Consider the following 18,914-nt stretch of genomic DNA (forward strand, 5'->3'; position numbering starts at 1 on the left):
GCCATCTACCGAAAAAATAATGGATTTCTTTTTCCCCAAACTAATATCAGAAAAATTGTGACGTGGAGCTTGAACACATGAATATATGATCGGACATTAGGCAGACAGACAATGTAATGATCACAAAATAATTCTTAATCGAAAAGGTGGGTTTATTTTAAGTTATTTTGGGTGTTGCATACATGCGTACAAATTTAATATGTGTTCTATAAGCGGCATAATCAATAAATTTGATATCCTTATCCGCACAATTTCAACTTAGCATAAAAAAAATTCGAGCATAAAAATGTTGTAAAAGTTGTAATTAATCAATCGACATACAATTATGTGCATTAATTTGAAAATTTGCTTATTTTGTAAGGTGTTGAGTGAGGAATTTCGAAACATAGAGAAAAATTGATGGAGAGATCTTCAACAGTCTTTAAGCCACAAAGGAGCCCTTCTTACGAGGTACCGGGAATGACTTTCAGTTCAAGAGTGACATTCAAGGAAATGAGTTAATCTAGTGTAGCAGCGTAGTCAAATGTATAGTGAAATGTAGCAATATTTTACAAATTTTTCCATTTATAAGGTTCTTTTCACTTTACAAACATTTGTGTAGACAAAGCTTCACACTATTCTAAATAAAATTTACAATCCCGTAGTACAAATTTAATTAAGGAATGTTATGAATGAACGCAATAAAGGAATTTTACGTAACACGATGTATGTGTGTCTGACATTTTTTCGTATGTTCCTATGATATTGTGCCCATGGTTGAAGCCTTTACTCAAGTAAATAATGAAAAACGAAAGTTTATCACATAAAAAAAAATGTGTTTAGTTTTCAAATCACTGGATGACTGAACTGAAACTGAGTAAGCAAAAGAAGTAAAAGAAATTTATTTGAATTTTGGCTAATATTGTTTGTTAAAGGACTTAAGCAAATTGCATTTGTTTTATGACGACTAATCTAGACGACTAATTTAGCCCATCGTACAAGACCCAATGAATAATAACGTCGATAGACTAACAAATCATTACTTTCGCATAGATTGCTTAAACATGAATTCATGAAAATTCTCAGTAAAACTTTAATTCAATTTCTATCGTATACTTTGCAAAGTTATTAAAAAAAAAAACTAGTAAAAATACTATACTGGGTCATGGCTTACAAATAAATATCTTATACCACCCTACAGTAATTCGTATATCGAACTTTCTAAATGAGTCGTTATATGGGAAATGTTCGATAAAGTGATCCGAATCGAGCTGTTAATCAATAAAGTGCGTCGTTGGCGCAAAGTACGTCACTGTACCAAATTTTATCAAAATATTTCAAAAATTACTGGCTGTAAGTTAAACACAAGAAAATAAGTTAGCCAGGCAGACAGAGCGACAGACAAGCGTAGATCGGCGTAATAAAAGATGGGTCTTACTCAAGTTCTTCAGGGTGTTGCATACATCTGCAAAAACTTATACCTTAATGTACGCTTGTACCACATGTGGAGTAGGGTATGAAAATGTCATAATGTTAAATTCTTTTTTGTTGTAATCACATTGTAACTAAATCATTTTTAAAAAAAACATAAAAAAAAAAATTCAAAATTCCGCAGCAAAGCAAAGAATAAGTCAATGTAAGATCTGAATGAGTTAGAGTATGATCTTGTTTAGATGATGTCAGTTTTTGTCCGGACGTAACAAACGCAAAGGAAGAGAGAATAATTCATATTGACTGTGGCTGTAAAAAAGGTTCTTTTGTTCTAATTGTGCAAGAAACAGATTTCATTTTAACAGAAAAATATTTTACGATACAAATTGCGTGGCAGTTTACTTAAACTGGAACTTTAATGTGACGCGTAAACAAGCGCCTGTACATACATACATACACACATACATTCATTGTGCATAAATGTTGGATGTGTGCCTTGAATATAAAATTTTCAAATATTAAACCAATAATCGTTTTTCCATTTAACTATTTTTTATTTATTCATTTTATTATTTATTATTTATGAAACTCAGCTAAAATAAATTAGCAGCCGAATTCAATTGATTTTTAGAAATAAATCTTATACTAATTAATATTAAAATTAAGAAGTAAAGAAAAAATAATAAAAAAATTAAAAAATAATTCACGTATAAATAAATTAGAAAGAAAAAAAACATGTACACAATTAGCACAGAGGCACACCCGCAACTAGCACAGAACCAAATTGCAAGTGAATCCCAAAGCTATTGCAAACATGCAAAAGCTTGGCAACCGATAGCAGTAAACAACACAGGTTAATTTTCAAATTAAAGTGAGGTGGCGAAGTACGACATAAGTAAATCGCGCGTATTAGGCATGGTTGTTTTGATAGGTTTCTGCAAGCAACTTTAAACGGGTTAAACAGTTTATATATATATATTTGCATTAATTCATCTTAATGCAAATAAAGTGCCCAGAGAAGCGGTTAGGGGCATTAAAGCTTATCTCACCTAGTAACGTGGACAAATCGAGTACCGTTAATTAAGTTAATTAAGAAGGAGACACCAAGAATAAATCTACGTTTCCAAGTTACGGTAAGGATGACAGAAGCAACTTATTTTCGTAAGGAGACAAAGAGACAAGTGGGTCCCAACCCAAATTTCTAACGGCAAACTGCGAGAATTGTTTTTGAACGCATTCAATTCAATCTCCATAGTTCCTATAGGAAGAAGACCACACAACAGAAGCATAGCTAAGTATTGGTCTAACTAAGCACATGTATAGCCAGTCTTTTTGTAATGTAACGATCCTTAAGCTCTTTGGACCACCTTTTAATGAACCTGGCTTTACTTAAAGGGAATTCAATTTGCAAATTAAAACGTAATCTTTGATCGAATAGAACTCCTAAATCGATGAATGAATCTACGTTTGCCAATTTTTGTGTATTGAATCACTTTTTCTTTCAGAACGAAAGTTTCTTGCATGTATGTAGATTTAATTTCATAAAATTTAGTGAGTGCCATGTGACCAAATTATTTAAGTCGGTTTGAAACTAATACGATTGCGATTTCAAGGACAGAGAAGAAAACAGTTTAATATCGTCAGCTTACATTAATATATAGCTGGATTTAACCGCCGGGTGGCGATCATTAATTGATTAAATATAAGGGGTCTTAAGTGGCTGTCTTGAGGGACGCCAGACGTCACGGGAAATTCATGCAAGATGAGGAATGTAAAAAGAACATTGAATGATCTGTTATGCAGACAAGAGCTTATTCAGTTCACTAAGTACAAAGGGAATCCAGAGGCCTGGAGTTTGAAGATCAATAAGTTATGGTTAACTAAGTTAAACGCTTGGCTGTAATCTATATATACGTCGTCCGTGGGAGAACCACTAAAAAAAATTTTGAAACAAGAAATTCGTAATCCTTGTTCGTCTGTTCACAAAACCTTGCGGGAGTAGAGAAATATTAGATTTGCTAGCAAAAGCTAAATGCTGAGTAACAATTCTCTCAACAAATTTAGGTAAGGCACTCAACTTGGCAATGCCCCTATATTTCTCTAAGGACACTACTCTTGCAACGCAAAGGGAAAAGACTTGATTTCAAGGACTGGTTAAAAATCTTTGAAATAACATCAGAACTCGTTCGAGTATGATTTGGGCATACATAATGAAATGGCTTTAGAGCTCAAACCCTGTAAAACCACATTTTCTGAAATGACCAAGTTGGGAACTGAAACCGAGCAAGTTATAAGTTACGGATATTTAAGGATTAAATCGTAATCGGCAGTTAAAATATTTTGTCGGAAGTATTCAGCAAAGAGGTTTGAGGCTTCAATATTATCGGAGGACTCGGAATCATTGAAAAAAACCTACAAGGGATATATGGAGATTTTTATTTTTGACTTGACAAACTTATAAAAATATTTAGGATTAACAAGCAGTGAGGAGTTTATCAGCAGAAGATATCTGCAATAACATTGGTGGTTGAAATAATTAAATCAAAGTCTTGCAGAAGAATAAGCGATATAGTCATAAGATGAACCACATTTCAAAATTCCCAGCAGAAAAATCGAGCATAATGTGTGAAAGATAGGATTTATTAAAATAAAAATATTTATTTGAGGAAGTTGGATTTGACACATTAGAATGGTTCAACCGACCATCGCGTCTGTAATGGGAGGAAATGAAAATTGCTGGATGATACGAATCCTCAGGTAAACTAAAAGGTGGACAATTAAAGTTGTGTGTCGCTGTTGCTTACTGTCGCGCAGTGGTTATAAATATAAATAAAATTATTTACAACCTAACCTAATCTAAATAATTTGCTACGACGTCTTCGAAATGCAAACAAAATCAAGTCGTTTTTAACTTAATGCCGAAACGTCTTAATCCTTCCAATTGCATTGGTTGAAGATACAAATAAATCTGCTGAGATGTTAAGAAACGTTTCTTTAAATTCATTCGCCTCGTTGGCGGGTAGCGAAGGCTACGAGGGTTTCGAAATGCAAACAAAATCAAGTCCCAATTTAACTTAATGTCAAAAGTTTTTAATATCCATCCATATGATTTTAAATAAAGACTACATTTGTATTATATAATTATACTTGAATTAATTTCTTTCGCGTAACGCTTAAACAAGTTATTTCTAATGACTATCCGGCCGCAGGTATTTGTTTTGAATAAAACACAAAAGATTATGTCGCGGCATTTATTTCATTTTCCTTTCTCGGTTTAAGCCGCTTAGTGTTTTGGTGATATAATTGACAGTAATAAAGAAACGGTATTTGCTTCAACAGCACTTGCAAATTACTGGGGCTACTCGCTATATCTTTCTCCCCATTCTTCTCTAAACGACGCTATAACAAATATATAGGTGGCACCTCCTCCTAAGCATTTGGTCATACATACATGTGTATATGAATAAAAAATAAAACTAAATTTTTTTTAATTGCTTTCCGATTACATCAATTTTACATGGGCTCGCACAAATAAAACACTCGTTATAATTGTCCTAGTAAGCAGACATTTAAGGATTATTTGAGAAAACTCGGCATCGCACACGTAAACGTTGTAACGTTTTGTAAACGTTGTCGCGATACTAGGAGAGTTAACTGCGAGAGCGCAGCAGAATCTTAACGCGTGAAACAGTCCAGCTAATCTTGGTGTAACATTTGAACGACTGCGACTTGAAGTTTTGACAAAAGGGCATAGCGGGCCATACACTGTTTGAAAGGCATCATGTTATTATAAACGGAAACTTGGCGAGGCTCGATTCTAATGAAAAACTTTATATCTGCTATTCTGGAAAAATCACCATATTCAGCTTATTATTTCTCCGTGAATTTTGTTGCTGCTTTACTTATTACAAGTAAGGTGGCCTTTATAACAAACGATGACTCACGTGTGGGACATACCGTCTTAGGTAGTTATAAATTATATCCACCAATGAAGGCTGATAATTGTATGAAAGGCTTGTTTTTCCATTTGTAATATTTAGAAATAATACACACAAAGTGCACACAGTGGATCTGCTTACAACGCCTTGGACTTGTTCCGTGTTATATAAATCCATGTTCTACGAGTCACTTAGATCACACGAGTTCACACCCTAAAACGATTAACTTACTCGGTATATAAATTTGTCTAAAAATCAAACTTAAAACACTGCATGACAACAATTTTTATGATAGTTCACTAATAAATATTACTTCTCAGAAGAGAGAAAGAGAGAGAAATATATAAAAAATCTTCAAGATATATTTTCTGTCTCCTTCTTTTGTCATGTTATAGGAGCCTATTTTAGCGTGTTATACGAACACGGTCACAATTTTTCTGCCGTGTTGTACGAATCAGTCTTATAAGAAACACGTATTATGAAGTAATCTGCTGCACATTCTCGACGAGAATAGATTCTGATTTAATAATATCTACGTGAGTAAAGTTTCGAACTACTTTGAAATACAACTCATTTACTTCTACTTAACCTAAGATAGTCGATTAAGGCTGAATACGAAGGTCATTTATAAGTAAGCTGAGGATAAGCGCTAGGGTATAAAAAAAAACAAATCACAATAAATCAGAGATTATTGGCGAAAAATGATTTGTTTTTTTTGCTTTATCTGCCTGAGTGGCCGAAAGCGAGGAATTTCGGCTAGCAACTCAATGCTCGTGGATTCGAATCCCGGATGCTGTAGAGTTTTTAATAAAAGTCGATAGTTTGAGATGCTAGTGCTTTAAGAGTTTAGTCTTCGAATTTATTTCTTTGGTGAAATTAATATTAATAATAATAATAAACTTCTTTTGCTCTAAAGAAAAATTGAAAAAAATTCGAAAAAATTTGAAAAGGTGTATAAAATTTTATTAAGACAACATTTTAAGAAAAATGTTATTTCGATTTGCACTTTCTTTCAGCTTTAAATTCAAATGAACTACAACTTCTACGTGCGTATAATGTCAACAACAGCTGTTGCTGTTGTAATGTTGAAAGTAATTGTTCAACATTATTTTTCAAGCGCTTACCAAAGTCTGCTAAATATCTGATGTTTATGCAATCGTCGGATTGATTGTAAAAAACAACGAAAACAACGGGGAAAAGAAACTAATTGCAAAACTGCCCACGTCAGTGTGAATAAACCGAATAACAGCAACAGCAACAGCACCAGCAACAGCACCAGTAATAACAACAAAACCAACAACAGCAGCCGTAACAATCAGAAAAATAAAGCTATCAACAACAACAACAACAACGTCGTCAACCATAGTAGTAACTATAATATTGAAACTAATAAAAATAAAAAGAGAAATGGCCATAAATATATTGGATTATGACCATTACGCCATCAGTGCAATTGTAACTGTTAGCATGCAGGTGTTTTTTTTCTTAATTAACTCTATATTGCATATGGATAAGCTAACTGATTTTGCTGGTGGTCTCAATTTCATAATTATATCATTGCTGACATTCTTTCTCGGACAAATAGGTCGACCATCAAAGGTGAGCATTTTCGAAGCAACGAAACTAAAACTTTCTATCATCAGAGGTAAATAAATGCCACAACATGATGGACATGTTTTTAATGTACGCATCGTATGACTTTTAAGTTTAACATTTTTAAAATTACAAAACTTGCAAGCAGGAATGCGACCATTATGCTTATCTTTACAAACTTGAATAAAAGTCAAAAATATTGTCATGTTTAGTACATGAATTCGCACTTATATATTATATAATATACGTATGCCCCCGTATGCATGTATGCAAGAAATATAATGTCAAAGTAATCACTAAAAAAACTACTCTTTGTTTTTTTTTTGTTGTCAATTTTCATATCACATGTATACACACGTATGTGTATGAAAAGCAAAAAAGTTTTTGCAGGCAGTGACAAGAGCGACTTTGAACTTGTTAAGAACTCTTATAAAATGATTCACTTTAGGCGAACAAAAGCTGACTGACTATAAGGCACTTGTCTAACCTATGTACATAATATATGAATATAGATGTATGTGCGCACAGAGTATAAGTATATTTTATGAATGCAACATACATCGCTACTAAGGAAATGTCGTTTGACATATTTCGTGTATATAATGATGAGATGATGATGATGAACTATATTCATTTATGCGTACATGTATGAAAGTAAATTTTGCAATGGTGCAATGTCAGATACAAGTTCAAAGCGAAAATTAAGCTCTTCATTATTAGCATAAAGCACTTTGTTGTAACATATATTCTAGTTATAGACTGAACGTGAATATCTGATAGTATTCAACTTACGATAGTTTTGATAAAATTACATCGAAAGGACTTAGCAGCCTTTCCAAGTTCTTTAAATACACTTTTGCTCTTCTAATTGATAAATAAATACAAGTATAAATTACAATGATGTAAATGTGTACATATACATATAAATTTCATTGCCCTTCTCCTTGCTTAACAAGCACTTAAAATCAGCTTATGAAAGGAGCCTATGGTTTGTTATATATATATAAAATATATGTTGACGTTGGTCCATGTATTCAGGTATTCAATTTACGATCCACTATTTCTGAGATATTTCTGAGCTGGGACAAGCATGGAAACTATATACGAAAACTGTTCGGATCGAACTACTTTTTCGACCACTCCTCATAAAAAGATTTATTCTGATGATTTTATGAAAAAATAGTGTAGCTTTCACAATTTCAGGACAAAAATCGCTTAGTAATAATATTCGACATTCTCAATTGGTTTAAAGACAACCGTTCGTACGAAAATAAGGCCTTTATATGGTGAAGAGTGCTAACTTTCAATACTTCTTGACGAACATTCGTTCATAATAATAATTTGACATCAAAATTTATTTTACCGATTTGGAACACGTTTTTTTGGAACACAACCCATCTAAGGGTTGCAATGAAAATTAAGCCTTCACTTGCTAATAAAGGTCTAATTTTTAATATTTTATGATGGAAATTGATTTTTAGTAAATTAATCATAGGCAAATTGGATTAGATCGGTTGCTTTTTTAGACCGTATCGTATGTAGGGGCGGAAATCGTATAAAGTTCAATTTGCTATTTGTTATGATGGAAGCAACTGCAACATAATAAAGTCTTTAACAAGTAAACTAAGTTTGCTGAATTGGGATCGTTTTAGTTGACGTTTTGAGTATCCTCCCTTATGAGGGCTTTATGCATTTACACTAAAATAAGGTATAATTTCTTATGTATTATTAAGAATATGAGTGTATGACTGTATTAGGTGAAGTGGTGTAGGGTATCTAACGGACGGCCTTGCTCGATTATAGCATTCTTACTTGTGTTGAAATTAATTTAAGATAATCTATTTTAAAGCAGAGATTTTTTAGTCCTTTTTATACTAATGCATGGGATATATTGTATGGAAGCAAAGTACATAACGCATAGAAACACATATCGAAAGGTTTTTAAAATACATAACCTTCCGACCGTTGTATCAGAATCGATATAGTGCTTCTCAGCCAGCACATCTATGTATTAGGTGTACGAAGAAAAAATTCTGTAACATTATTCGTAAAATTTAACATTATTTAAAATATACTTGTTAAAAAGCTTAATAATTGATATATATACCGCCTGTATCTATGGACTTTTGCTCTTATCGGATTACACACGGTAGAGACTTTGTGGTGTCAAAGTGAAAAAAACATCGACCAATTATCGCATATCTTCGACTTGGCAGAATTAGTGCTATGCGGAATTGCTGATGCATCTGTCTGAAGCAGCAGTGGTCAGAAGCAGTCGAGTCTGGAGAATAGTTTTCAATCGGTAGAGAAGGTCTTAATTAAAGTTAAAGATTACATCTTGGGTTGCTTTTACTGGAGATAAACGAACCCCTGTCAATTTCATCGTTTCCAAAACGAAAAATTTTTGCATAAAATCTCGCAAACCATTTTCTAACTGTTTTGTAATCTATTGAGCTTTCGATCTAATGCAACTTAAGCCTTTTTTTCCAATTTAATCCAATTTGAAATATAAAACAAGCAAAAATACAGCAATGGGACACGGCCGACCATTAAATAGCTCACACCACGTTACAGTTATTCAACGCACATATTATAACGAATTTTCAAAATAAGTTGTTATATAAAAATTGTTCAGAAAAGTGGACCGGTCCTAGCTATTTTCAATAGCATTTGTCCTTGGGTTAAAACACGACAGTGTACCAAATTTCATCTAAATATCTCAAAAATGGCAACTTGTACAACATCGAAATACTTAGACAGAAATCAAATGGGATTTAGCCAAAATCATTTTCTGAATCGATCGTTACAATAAAGCCCTTCTGGGTGCTGCATACATTTGCATTAACTTAATGTACACTGTACCCCAACTCGTACAGGGCATAATCATGATTGCGAGCTACAAATTTTGCCTTAAAGAGTAAATATAGCCGCAAATGTTGATTTCATTGTTATTAAGTGGAGTAGAAAAGTCCCCTAAAATGATTCCTTGAAAACTCGCTGTTTTGGCAAAATTTCATTCTCAAAATTTTATAATTAACGGCTTAATTTAAGGCTTTCTTAAAAATTTTCTTGTCAGGTTGGGAAATCAGCTAAATCGGACAAAGGATTTCCTTATAAATAAATAAAAACCATGTACAAATAAGACAACGTAATTTGAACTTATATAGTACTCGGAATTTATCATTCGACAGATGCGCTTTAAGGAATATTGCCGCAATGTTTTCAGTGCATTTCATGCTGTGTTTATTAAGAATAATTTTCTTTGCTTAAAAATTTTATTTTTAATAAGTTAATCTAAAACATGCTTTTCTTTATATTTTGTGGTTGAAACTAAATTTTATCTGCTGAAGTGCTGAAAAAGTTGCAGAAGCGATGGAGCGAAGGTTGCATATCAAAAACGCAGAATATGAATTACATTTAAAGAAATCCGAATAGATCTGCCTGTAAAAGACAAAAAATGATTGCTTAATCAAATCAACTCGAATGATATCTGGGAATGAGTTCTGATGGAGAATACAAGTTTAATATCATTTATAACGTTTAATTAAAGTTTGGCGTCAAGAATGGAAAGCATAGGCACTCATTTCCCATGGAAACTTCTAATTAGGTTATGTTTTAATTCAAGACAGGTCAAGCGCAGTCCTGCAAGCGCTGTCCTGTAATGCGTCCTACTTTAAACGCGAATGAAAAGTTTAATGAAAACATTATTTTTCTCTTTAACAAATTCAGGCAGTTTTGTATACTCCTTCAGTCTCATATAGAAAACTCATTCCGTTACTCGTTATAAACGGGCCAAGTATAGCTTTCGTTTTTCGATTTTTTTTTTGCCACACAATACCTTTGAATATTTAAGAGGATTTCACTATTACTAATTAAAATTCCTAGATATGTTTGTACATTGGATCATTCGATGATTTATATACCAATTAGGGGAGATACTAAGACAAGGGCCATATGAGAGTATTTGGAATATATGTAATGCAATCATTGTCCTAAGGAAATTAGCCAATTATCAGCATATATCAGCTCTTTGAAAACTCTAGGTAATGCTTATTAAATCGATTCGTATTCTTGATTAGCTATTGTTCAACTTTATGCTTTAAACAAAGAATAAAAAAGTAACGCTAAATCGTCTGGCCGTTAGTCGTTTTATAGTAAAATAAAATAAAAATTTCTAGGAACAAGAAAAAAAGGAATCATTTTTTTTTAAAAATGGCTAAAAATTATTTTTCAACATATTTTACACAATATTTACGCTACTGAATTGCCTTTGAAAGATTTAAACACGATTATTATATATAAGTATAAAAGCATGTATATATATATATTTATTTTGTTGGTTGTTTTGATTTCATATAATCATCTCTAATAGCCATCATTATTTATTGTTTCTCCGTTTAAGTACAGTGTTTTGTTGACGTTTAGCCACTAATTACGACCAGAAAATTCATTTCCAAGGTACCAAGGGAGCGTTTTGTTGTTATTGTGGTACCACGCTTTCAAAAAAAAATAGAACATGTTTAATAAATATTGAAAAGAAAAAAAACCCAATAACAAAGTTAGATTAAAGTTATTAACCCCATACGTATATGTTGTAGCACAGGCACACGCATGTAGGTAAAAGCCTTCACCTTCTTCACACATGCATGCAAGTACATATGAACGTGTACCTCTATGAAAAAAAGGAACACGAGCAGGCGGCAGGTGTCTGTAAATAATTCAATTCCTTTGGATTATGACAAAAATGTATATGTGAAGAATTTTATCAGCTCACGTGTTAACTAAAGCAATTTATTACGAGTTATTTTTGTTATTATTTATTGTTGTGGCATTAATTTGAAAGCCTATGACAACACACTCATAACCAACAACTGTTAACCATGCAACTGTTGTTTTCTGTACGTGCGTATATGTAACTAAATGGTTTATGTTTACTCATGTGTGCAGGCCTACGATAGCCGTCAATTGATGGTGACATTGTTTGTATGCCTATGGGGAGCTCGTCTATCTGGCTATTTGTTATATCGCATTATTAAGCTGGGACGTGATAAACAATTTGATGATACACGTCGAAATATCATTAGATATGCTGTCTTTTGGACATTTCAGGTATATACAAACACACATACATCCATACATATACAGCAACGCAGCGGTTTTATATGATTATACAAATAATTATTACTTTATTATAATGCTTTCGAAGGCCGTTTGGGTTTATGTCGTTTCATTACCAGTAATTATAATTAATTCGCCACGCCATTCCCAGCCAAATGCTCCCAAAACAATGACTACCTTAGATTCAACGGGAACTGGTATGTTTATAGTGGGTTTATTGGCCGAAACCTATGCCGATCTGCAAAAGTTCTCTTTCCGGCAAGATCCGGCTAATCAAGGAAAATTTTGTAACGATGGTAAATTTTAAACCCGATTATACTCGCATACGATTTAGTTGATCTTATTCTTGAAACGTAGGATTATGGAGTTTATCTCGTCATCCAAATTATTTCGGTGAGGTTGTCATCTGGTGGGGAATATTTGCTATTTCGCTTAATGTTATTTCGGGCCATGAATGGATAGCGATAGCTTCACCGGTCTTCACTAGTTTCATTATATTGTTTCTGTCGGGTATACCGCTGCGAGAGAGGTCATCCGATGAGAAATACAAAGAGTAAGTATTGTTTATGATTTATTTCAACTAAAACTGAAAACTATATCCATATTACCATACGCTTACAGTCAATTGGAATATCGTAAATACAAAGCCTCCACATCTCCTCTTATACCAGTACCCCCCGCTGTCTATGTGGAAGTGCCGGCCGCCTTAAAGTTTATATTATGCTGTGAGTTCCCCATTTATGACACGATGCATATACAAAAAGACCTCAGTCCTTACTCGCTGTCAATCGCTCGTTCACAATCGCATATCTAGCAATCAATTGCGGGCCATTGTGGTGGACAGTCAGTACCTGGGGGAAGTCAATGTACTTCACACAAACACGGAGACACTAGCTCCATCCATCGGGGCCACTGCTATGGAGCGAATGGTGGCGATGCCGAAAATCATTTAAATTGTGGCGGCAGCTGCCGCAACTCATATATTAAATCTGGTAATCCTTATCAAAATGGCTCGAATTATGGTTATGCAGCGTATGCTGTTAACACTTCTCTGGAAATACCGACACCGCCACCACCACCACCGCCACCTCCTCAAAGTGTTATTAAATTAACAGAAGATGACGAGGACCTCGATGGTGTTACCTTTATGCCGGGGCAATCATCACTAAAAACGAAACAACCACATTATTTTCAAACTTCTACGCCTACAACTGCACTTGAATATGAGCAACAGTCTGCCTCCTATATAGACGGAGTTGAAGAAGAACAACTTGAACCAGAGCTAGAGGAAGATTACCATGAAGATATATCGCCTATTGATTTAAGTAAACCGGCCAGCGTTGAAAGCTTTATAGTTAACGAAATTAGGACCGAAAAGGAAGTACAAATGAATGCCGAGGGTAAACCCATAACTGTGACGACAATATTGTGATTTAATCCGTACATTGTCATAAGCATAGATATGTACAAGCATATACATGCATGCGTTTATTTTTTTATTAACATATACAGGATTAAAATATATACTATGCTCAGTATACTGCAAATGTACATAAACACACCCTAGAGACAAGTAAAAAGAAGATTATATACATCTTTTCGGATCTTCGATAAAAATTGTGTTATGTTTCTTACAAAATTTAAATGTGTTTTGTAGACGCTCGATTGTAGTCGGTTCACATACAGTTTTGTTAAATATTTGCAACATACTTTATAATTAGTTTTATAATAATTTAAGTCGATCCAATGTAATCTTTCCAACTATATTCTAAAGATTTTTTTACGAGAATTTTTTCTTTTCGATGTCTTACTTTCGAAATTATGTAGTTATGGCGTGTATATCCGTACGTGGAATCTATTTATTTTCAAACGCAACATCAATAATCAAATAAAGCTCCGTTCTCAATTTCTCTTTTTAGAAACTTGAAACATTCCAACAATTGTTTCAAAGAGAAGGATATGTCAATTTAAAGCGCTTATAAATTTCCAAACCGACTAATGAAATATACCTGTCTTTGATGCACATTTTTTTTCTTTTTTTTCATAAATATTTACTTTCTTGGCCGACTAAACTGTCTGCTCGTGGATAGAAACCAAGAACAGAAAATGTAGATTGATGGATACAATCTAATATTAAATAATAATATAGTAATAATATTAAACGCAAAGACGATGTGATGAACACTTAGTTGAGAGATCACTTTGTTAAAGTAATTCTCTTCATTTCTGCTGCTTATTTAATCACTTTCTCAAAATTGTTTTTCTTTAGCTAAAGTACGTGAACGCATTTAGTAGTTTATGAAAACTTTTAGAAAATAAGTTCTAATTTCAACTCCTTAAATATAGTTTCACTTTTCGGTAGGGATTTTTACTTACCCATCAAATTATTTGTGTATTTTAAAGGAATCAAAACTAATTGAGTTAATAAAGGCATTATGAGCAAGTTCGTTGGTTTCTTTTTTTCCAAGTAGAGAACACTTAGCACGAACATTTCATTTTTTCAGTACCCAGGTTTCCCCAAAAATTAGTAATTAATGAAACTTGAAATATTTGTACAGTTTGCTTGATGGATTCCGTACAAAATTCGTTCCAATAAGCAAGACGTAATAATCTTTTAATATTTCTATGCATGAGTAGCCGAGTAGACGAAAGGATCGCAATTAACAACTCAACAGTTGTGGGTTCAAATCTCAAGTGTGGCAGAGTTTTCAGTAAAACGGATTATACGATCATTAATCCGGCAGTCTTTAAATCCTTACTTTGTAAACTTATTAACAAAATATACAGACAATAAATAAATAAACAATTCTATCCAATATTCTAGAGGAAATATAAATATAAAACGCCTAATCAGTTTTACAAGTAAACCATGTTTCTGCCGGCAATATTCGCTTCGCCTCGAATATTTTAAACTACCCTTTAATAAAATTCTATAAAGTTTGAAAAGACACCATAATTCACGGATTTTGCCTGAACTACACTTGCCAAATCTTCAACTTAAGTACTTATTTCTTTGTACGGTCAGACTTAGTTCAATTCTTTATATATGGATGAAAAGTTGTTAAAGATTGCATCCTTGATAATTATAAATTAATATATTAAGAAAAGAAAGGAGAAAAAGATTGATTTTAATTGAATAGCGCAATTCATGAATGTGAATGAATTTCACAGTCAGCATTTGACCAAAAACATATCAAAAAGTAATCCCAAACTTGTGTTAAACCCAAAATGGTTAGATTTATATGAGAATAGATATCGTTTTCTAAAGTATAAATACATAACACATTATATATATGTATATATATATATATATACATAAAAATATAAACGTAACATAATTATAACAATATAATGCATATATATATATATATAATATATAAGCTGGCAACACATTAGTGGGACGTTGCCCACCATTAAATACCCTACATGGCTTCGCTTAATACTAAGGTTTTACATAAAGAATGATCGAAAAAGTTGTCCGATATGAAGCATTTGCAATAGCTTTCGTTTTTCATTAAAATATCTAAAAGATTGCTATCTGTAAGTTGAACACAGGAAAACAAAACGGAGAGAGGGACAGACAACCTTATCGGTACAATAAAAGTTGAGTCAAACTCAAGTCCTTCTGGGTGTTGCACACATCCACGCAAACTTAAGATACTCTTATGCCGCAAGTGGCGTAGGGTATAAAAAATAATATGTGTTAAAAAGAAGTGCCAAAATATAACTGTAAATATGCATGCGTACCAAGGTATTTCAAATCTATTATTAATTTAAATTGATTATTTCTGATAGATATGTGTACATATATATAGTAGTGCTCGCATGTATTTTGATCAGTATCATCTATTGGCAAAAATGATATAGTAATGCGACGGCTCATTAAACACAACAGTTAAGTTCGATGATTTTAAATTTTTTCTATATAAAATAACAGTTTTCCATTTAATATTATTGAGTTATTTAGTGTATATCAGCGCTAATGCTCAAAATTATATATTCGACATTCGTTACTTTTGTTGTTTGATTTGAACAAAGGCGAAGCCCCTTTTAGAAGCTTGTGGTAATGCTACTTCATCACATCCCAATTGTTGGTTTGTCAACAATTTAAAAGCGGCGATTTTGATATCAGTAAGAAAGAATGGCCTGGAGGAAGAAAAAATGTTAAAGACAATGATTTGCAAGACTTATTGAACCATAATGCACCTCAAGCTCTCAAAAAATTTTCTAACAGCTTAGCAGTTGATGAATTAAATGTTTCTAAATAGTTACCTGCGTTGGGAAAGATCGAAAAGTGGCCGAAAAGAAAGGACATTTTTCTGTAATTGACGATCAAAAGTGGATCTACTACAACAATCCCAAGCGAATAAAGTCATGGATTAGTCCAGGAGAACCGTCGACATCGAAGCGAAATATTCGTGGTCACACAGTTTTGCCTCTTGCATGATAACGCTCAGCTATACGATGCAAGAATTGTCAAGGACATACTGTCGTAGCGCGAATGGGAAATTTAATTGCACCCAGGGTACTCACCACACTTACCGTCTTGTGATTACCACTACTTCATGTATATGCACCATGGCTTGGCTGGCACGCGGTTTTGAAATGTTAAAGAAACGCGAAATTGGGTCGATGATCGGACCGCTGCCGAACCAATATCGTTCTTTCGACTCCATATTGCCTATGGCCATATTGCCAGAAAGATGGGAGAAAGTTGGAGTAAACGATGAAAAATATTTTGATTAATATATATTGTTTTTCTCAATAATTGCCTAGCCAAAGTGAAATAATGGTTAAAATACATGCAATTACTTAACAGGAACAGTAAATAAAAATAACAACAAATTGCTACTAATTGTGCCTCTTATTTACACTCAATTCGAAACACATAGACATAACATACTAGCCAACAATAGCCAATTTCTTATTTTGAGTACACGTCTAACTAGAAAATAACTTTTACTTATTTGTTAATTGTTAAACTAAACTTTTTGGCCAGATACATGGGTCATTGCAGTAAGCTATAGTATTTAAAAAATTTGTATATAATTGCATATGTATAAATACGTAGATATATAAAAATATAAACATATAAACATAAGCTATGAGCGCAATCTTAAGTCCGATCATGTACTAAATGAAAATAATGAAAAGAAAGAAATAATGAAAGAGTAGATTTTTCTATTTAAGCTGATTATGGAGGCTTTCAAACGCACACTGCTTGATAGTTTAACTCACGTAGTGAATTATGTCGAGAATAAGTCGCGATTATGTATATTTTATCACACGTTTGCATGGTATAATAATGAATTACACCTCAAAGCTCACCCTAAAGTAAAAATTTATTGCGAAATAGATGCTTTGAATGGAAGATTTCTGAACGCTATCTTAATATTATACTTGATCACAATCTTGATCTTCTGTTTTTAAAAGCGAGAAAACAAAATAAACATGTAGGAATATTATATTTGATCGTCACCGCATCTTTTATACCCATCACTATCCTAAAAAGGACAAAAAAGGTAAAAGAAGTACATTTTCATTTTCTATAACATGAAGTAGGCGCGGCTGATTTTTTCTATTTTCAAAATAAAAGTTTTCGTCACATAGGTAAGTCCTTTGAAAAGTTTGGATCACTTCTAAATTCTTTTGGAAATTTGTAAGGGATCTCTTCATTTTCGCTAACGAGGGAATATTTATGGCGGACCTTGCACAGACGGACATGCTTAGGAAAACATGCTCTTGAAAAAAAATATATGGTTTTGTTACACTACAATATGGGGTATGACAGGTAAATTTTTTCCATTTTTGTGAAGGGTTACGCATCGTCCATGGAATATGCGTTTAAATTTTTGTATGTTTAGCTGCTATAGTTTATGAGTAATGAGCAATCAGTTTACGTGGTGTTGTGGACCTGTCCTTCGACCGATGTAGCCCATTTACAATATCAACTTGCGTGCAAGAACTTCCAATGTGCTTGGTTCAGTGATAAGAGAGTTGGCGAGGTAGCAGTTACGACAATTCGACATCGCATTACGGCGTCAGATTCTTTAAAAAAGACCCTGAAAACCATTTATATTTTTATGTGAAGATTACATAGAAAATAAGATATCGCTCGGTAATGCCAGCAAAACAGGTTATTCTGGTGTTCAATTCAATATCAAACTAGGAATAATGAACCCATTTTTTCTGCCATGAAGTCTATCGCAAAAAAATTGTAGCATCCCTTTTGCATCACATGCCGTTCCAATCATATTAACATTGGAAAAACAGATAAAATCGCACACGTCGTATAAGGCCGCGCATTAAATATCGTATACCACTTCGGCTAATATAGTTTTGTTTTTGTTTTTGTGGTAAAATGCCAAAAATGATCCCTTGTTGCCACGTAGAATGGAAGTGGGTTCATAAAGTGAACTGCCGTTGCCTATATACACTAAAAAAAAATTTGTTATCAAAGATCTTATTATTCGTGACTTCTGTTCGTCAGAAAATTCTAAAAATTAGTTTTTTTCGCCAAACAAAATCTCACTTTTTATGAAAACCCTTACACAATCGAAACATGCGATCCAACTTCTTCACATCAATTTGATACGCCCGCACACTAATAGTCAGCAATTTCTATCGTGAAATGTTGAAAACTGCAATTTTTCTTAATTTCAGTAGCTTCCATCCTATGGCCAAAATACGACATTGTAATTAATTCGTCAAAATATCTCAGAAATTTTGGAAATTTGGAAATTTAAGTTGAACACAAAAATACGGAAAATCTCCAAATAACAGACCGACGGATATGCTTAACTAGATTCCTATAATAAATTTGGCATCGATTGATATAACGTAAAGTGAGTAAGG

The 18,914-nt window shown here is 33.1% G+C and overlaps 1 protein-coding gene across 2 annotated transcripts in view; it reads left to right on the forward strand.

Moving 5' to 3' along the window:
- Positions 1–14,472, forward strand: part of LOC119637813 — a 23,824-nt gene extending 9,352 nt beyond the window's left edge. The window contains exons 2-6 of one of the 2 annotated variants that reach the window (XM_038034145.1): positions 6,365–6,947; positions 11,889–12,050; positions 12,148–12,355; positions 12,417–12,612; positions 12,681–14,472. In XM_038034145.1, coding sequence (XP_037890073.1) covers positions 6,756–6,947; positions 11,889–12,050; positions 12,148–12,355; positions 12,417–12,612; positions 12,681–12,873 — 951 coding nt within the window. In that variant the 5' untranslated portion in view covers positions 6,365–6,755 and the 3' untranslated portion in view covers positions 12,874–14,472. The remainder of the gene's footprint in view (positions 1–6,364; positions 6,948–11,888; positions 12,051–12,147; positions 12,356–12,416; positions 12,613–12,680) is intronic. The other variant, XM_038034147.1, reaches the window with a different exon arrangement.
- The last annotated feature ends 4,442 nt before the right edge of the window (positions 14,473–18,914 follow it).

This window comes from Glossina fuscipes, unplaced genomic scaffold (assembly GCF_014805625.2).
Source record: "Glossina fuscipes isolate IAEA_lab_2018 unplaced genomic scaffold, Yale_Gfus_2 61, whole genome shotgun sequence".
NCBI lineage: Eukaryota > Metazoa > Arthropoda > Insecta > Diptera > Glossinidae > Glossina > Glossina fuscipes.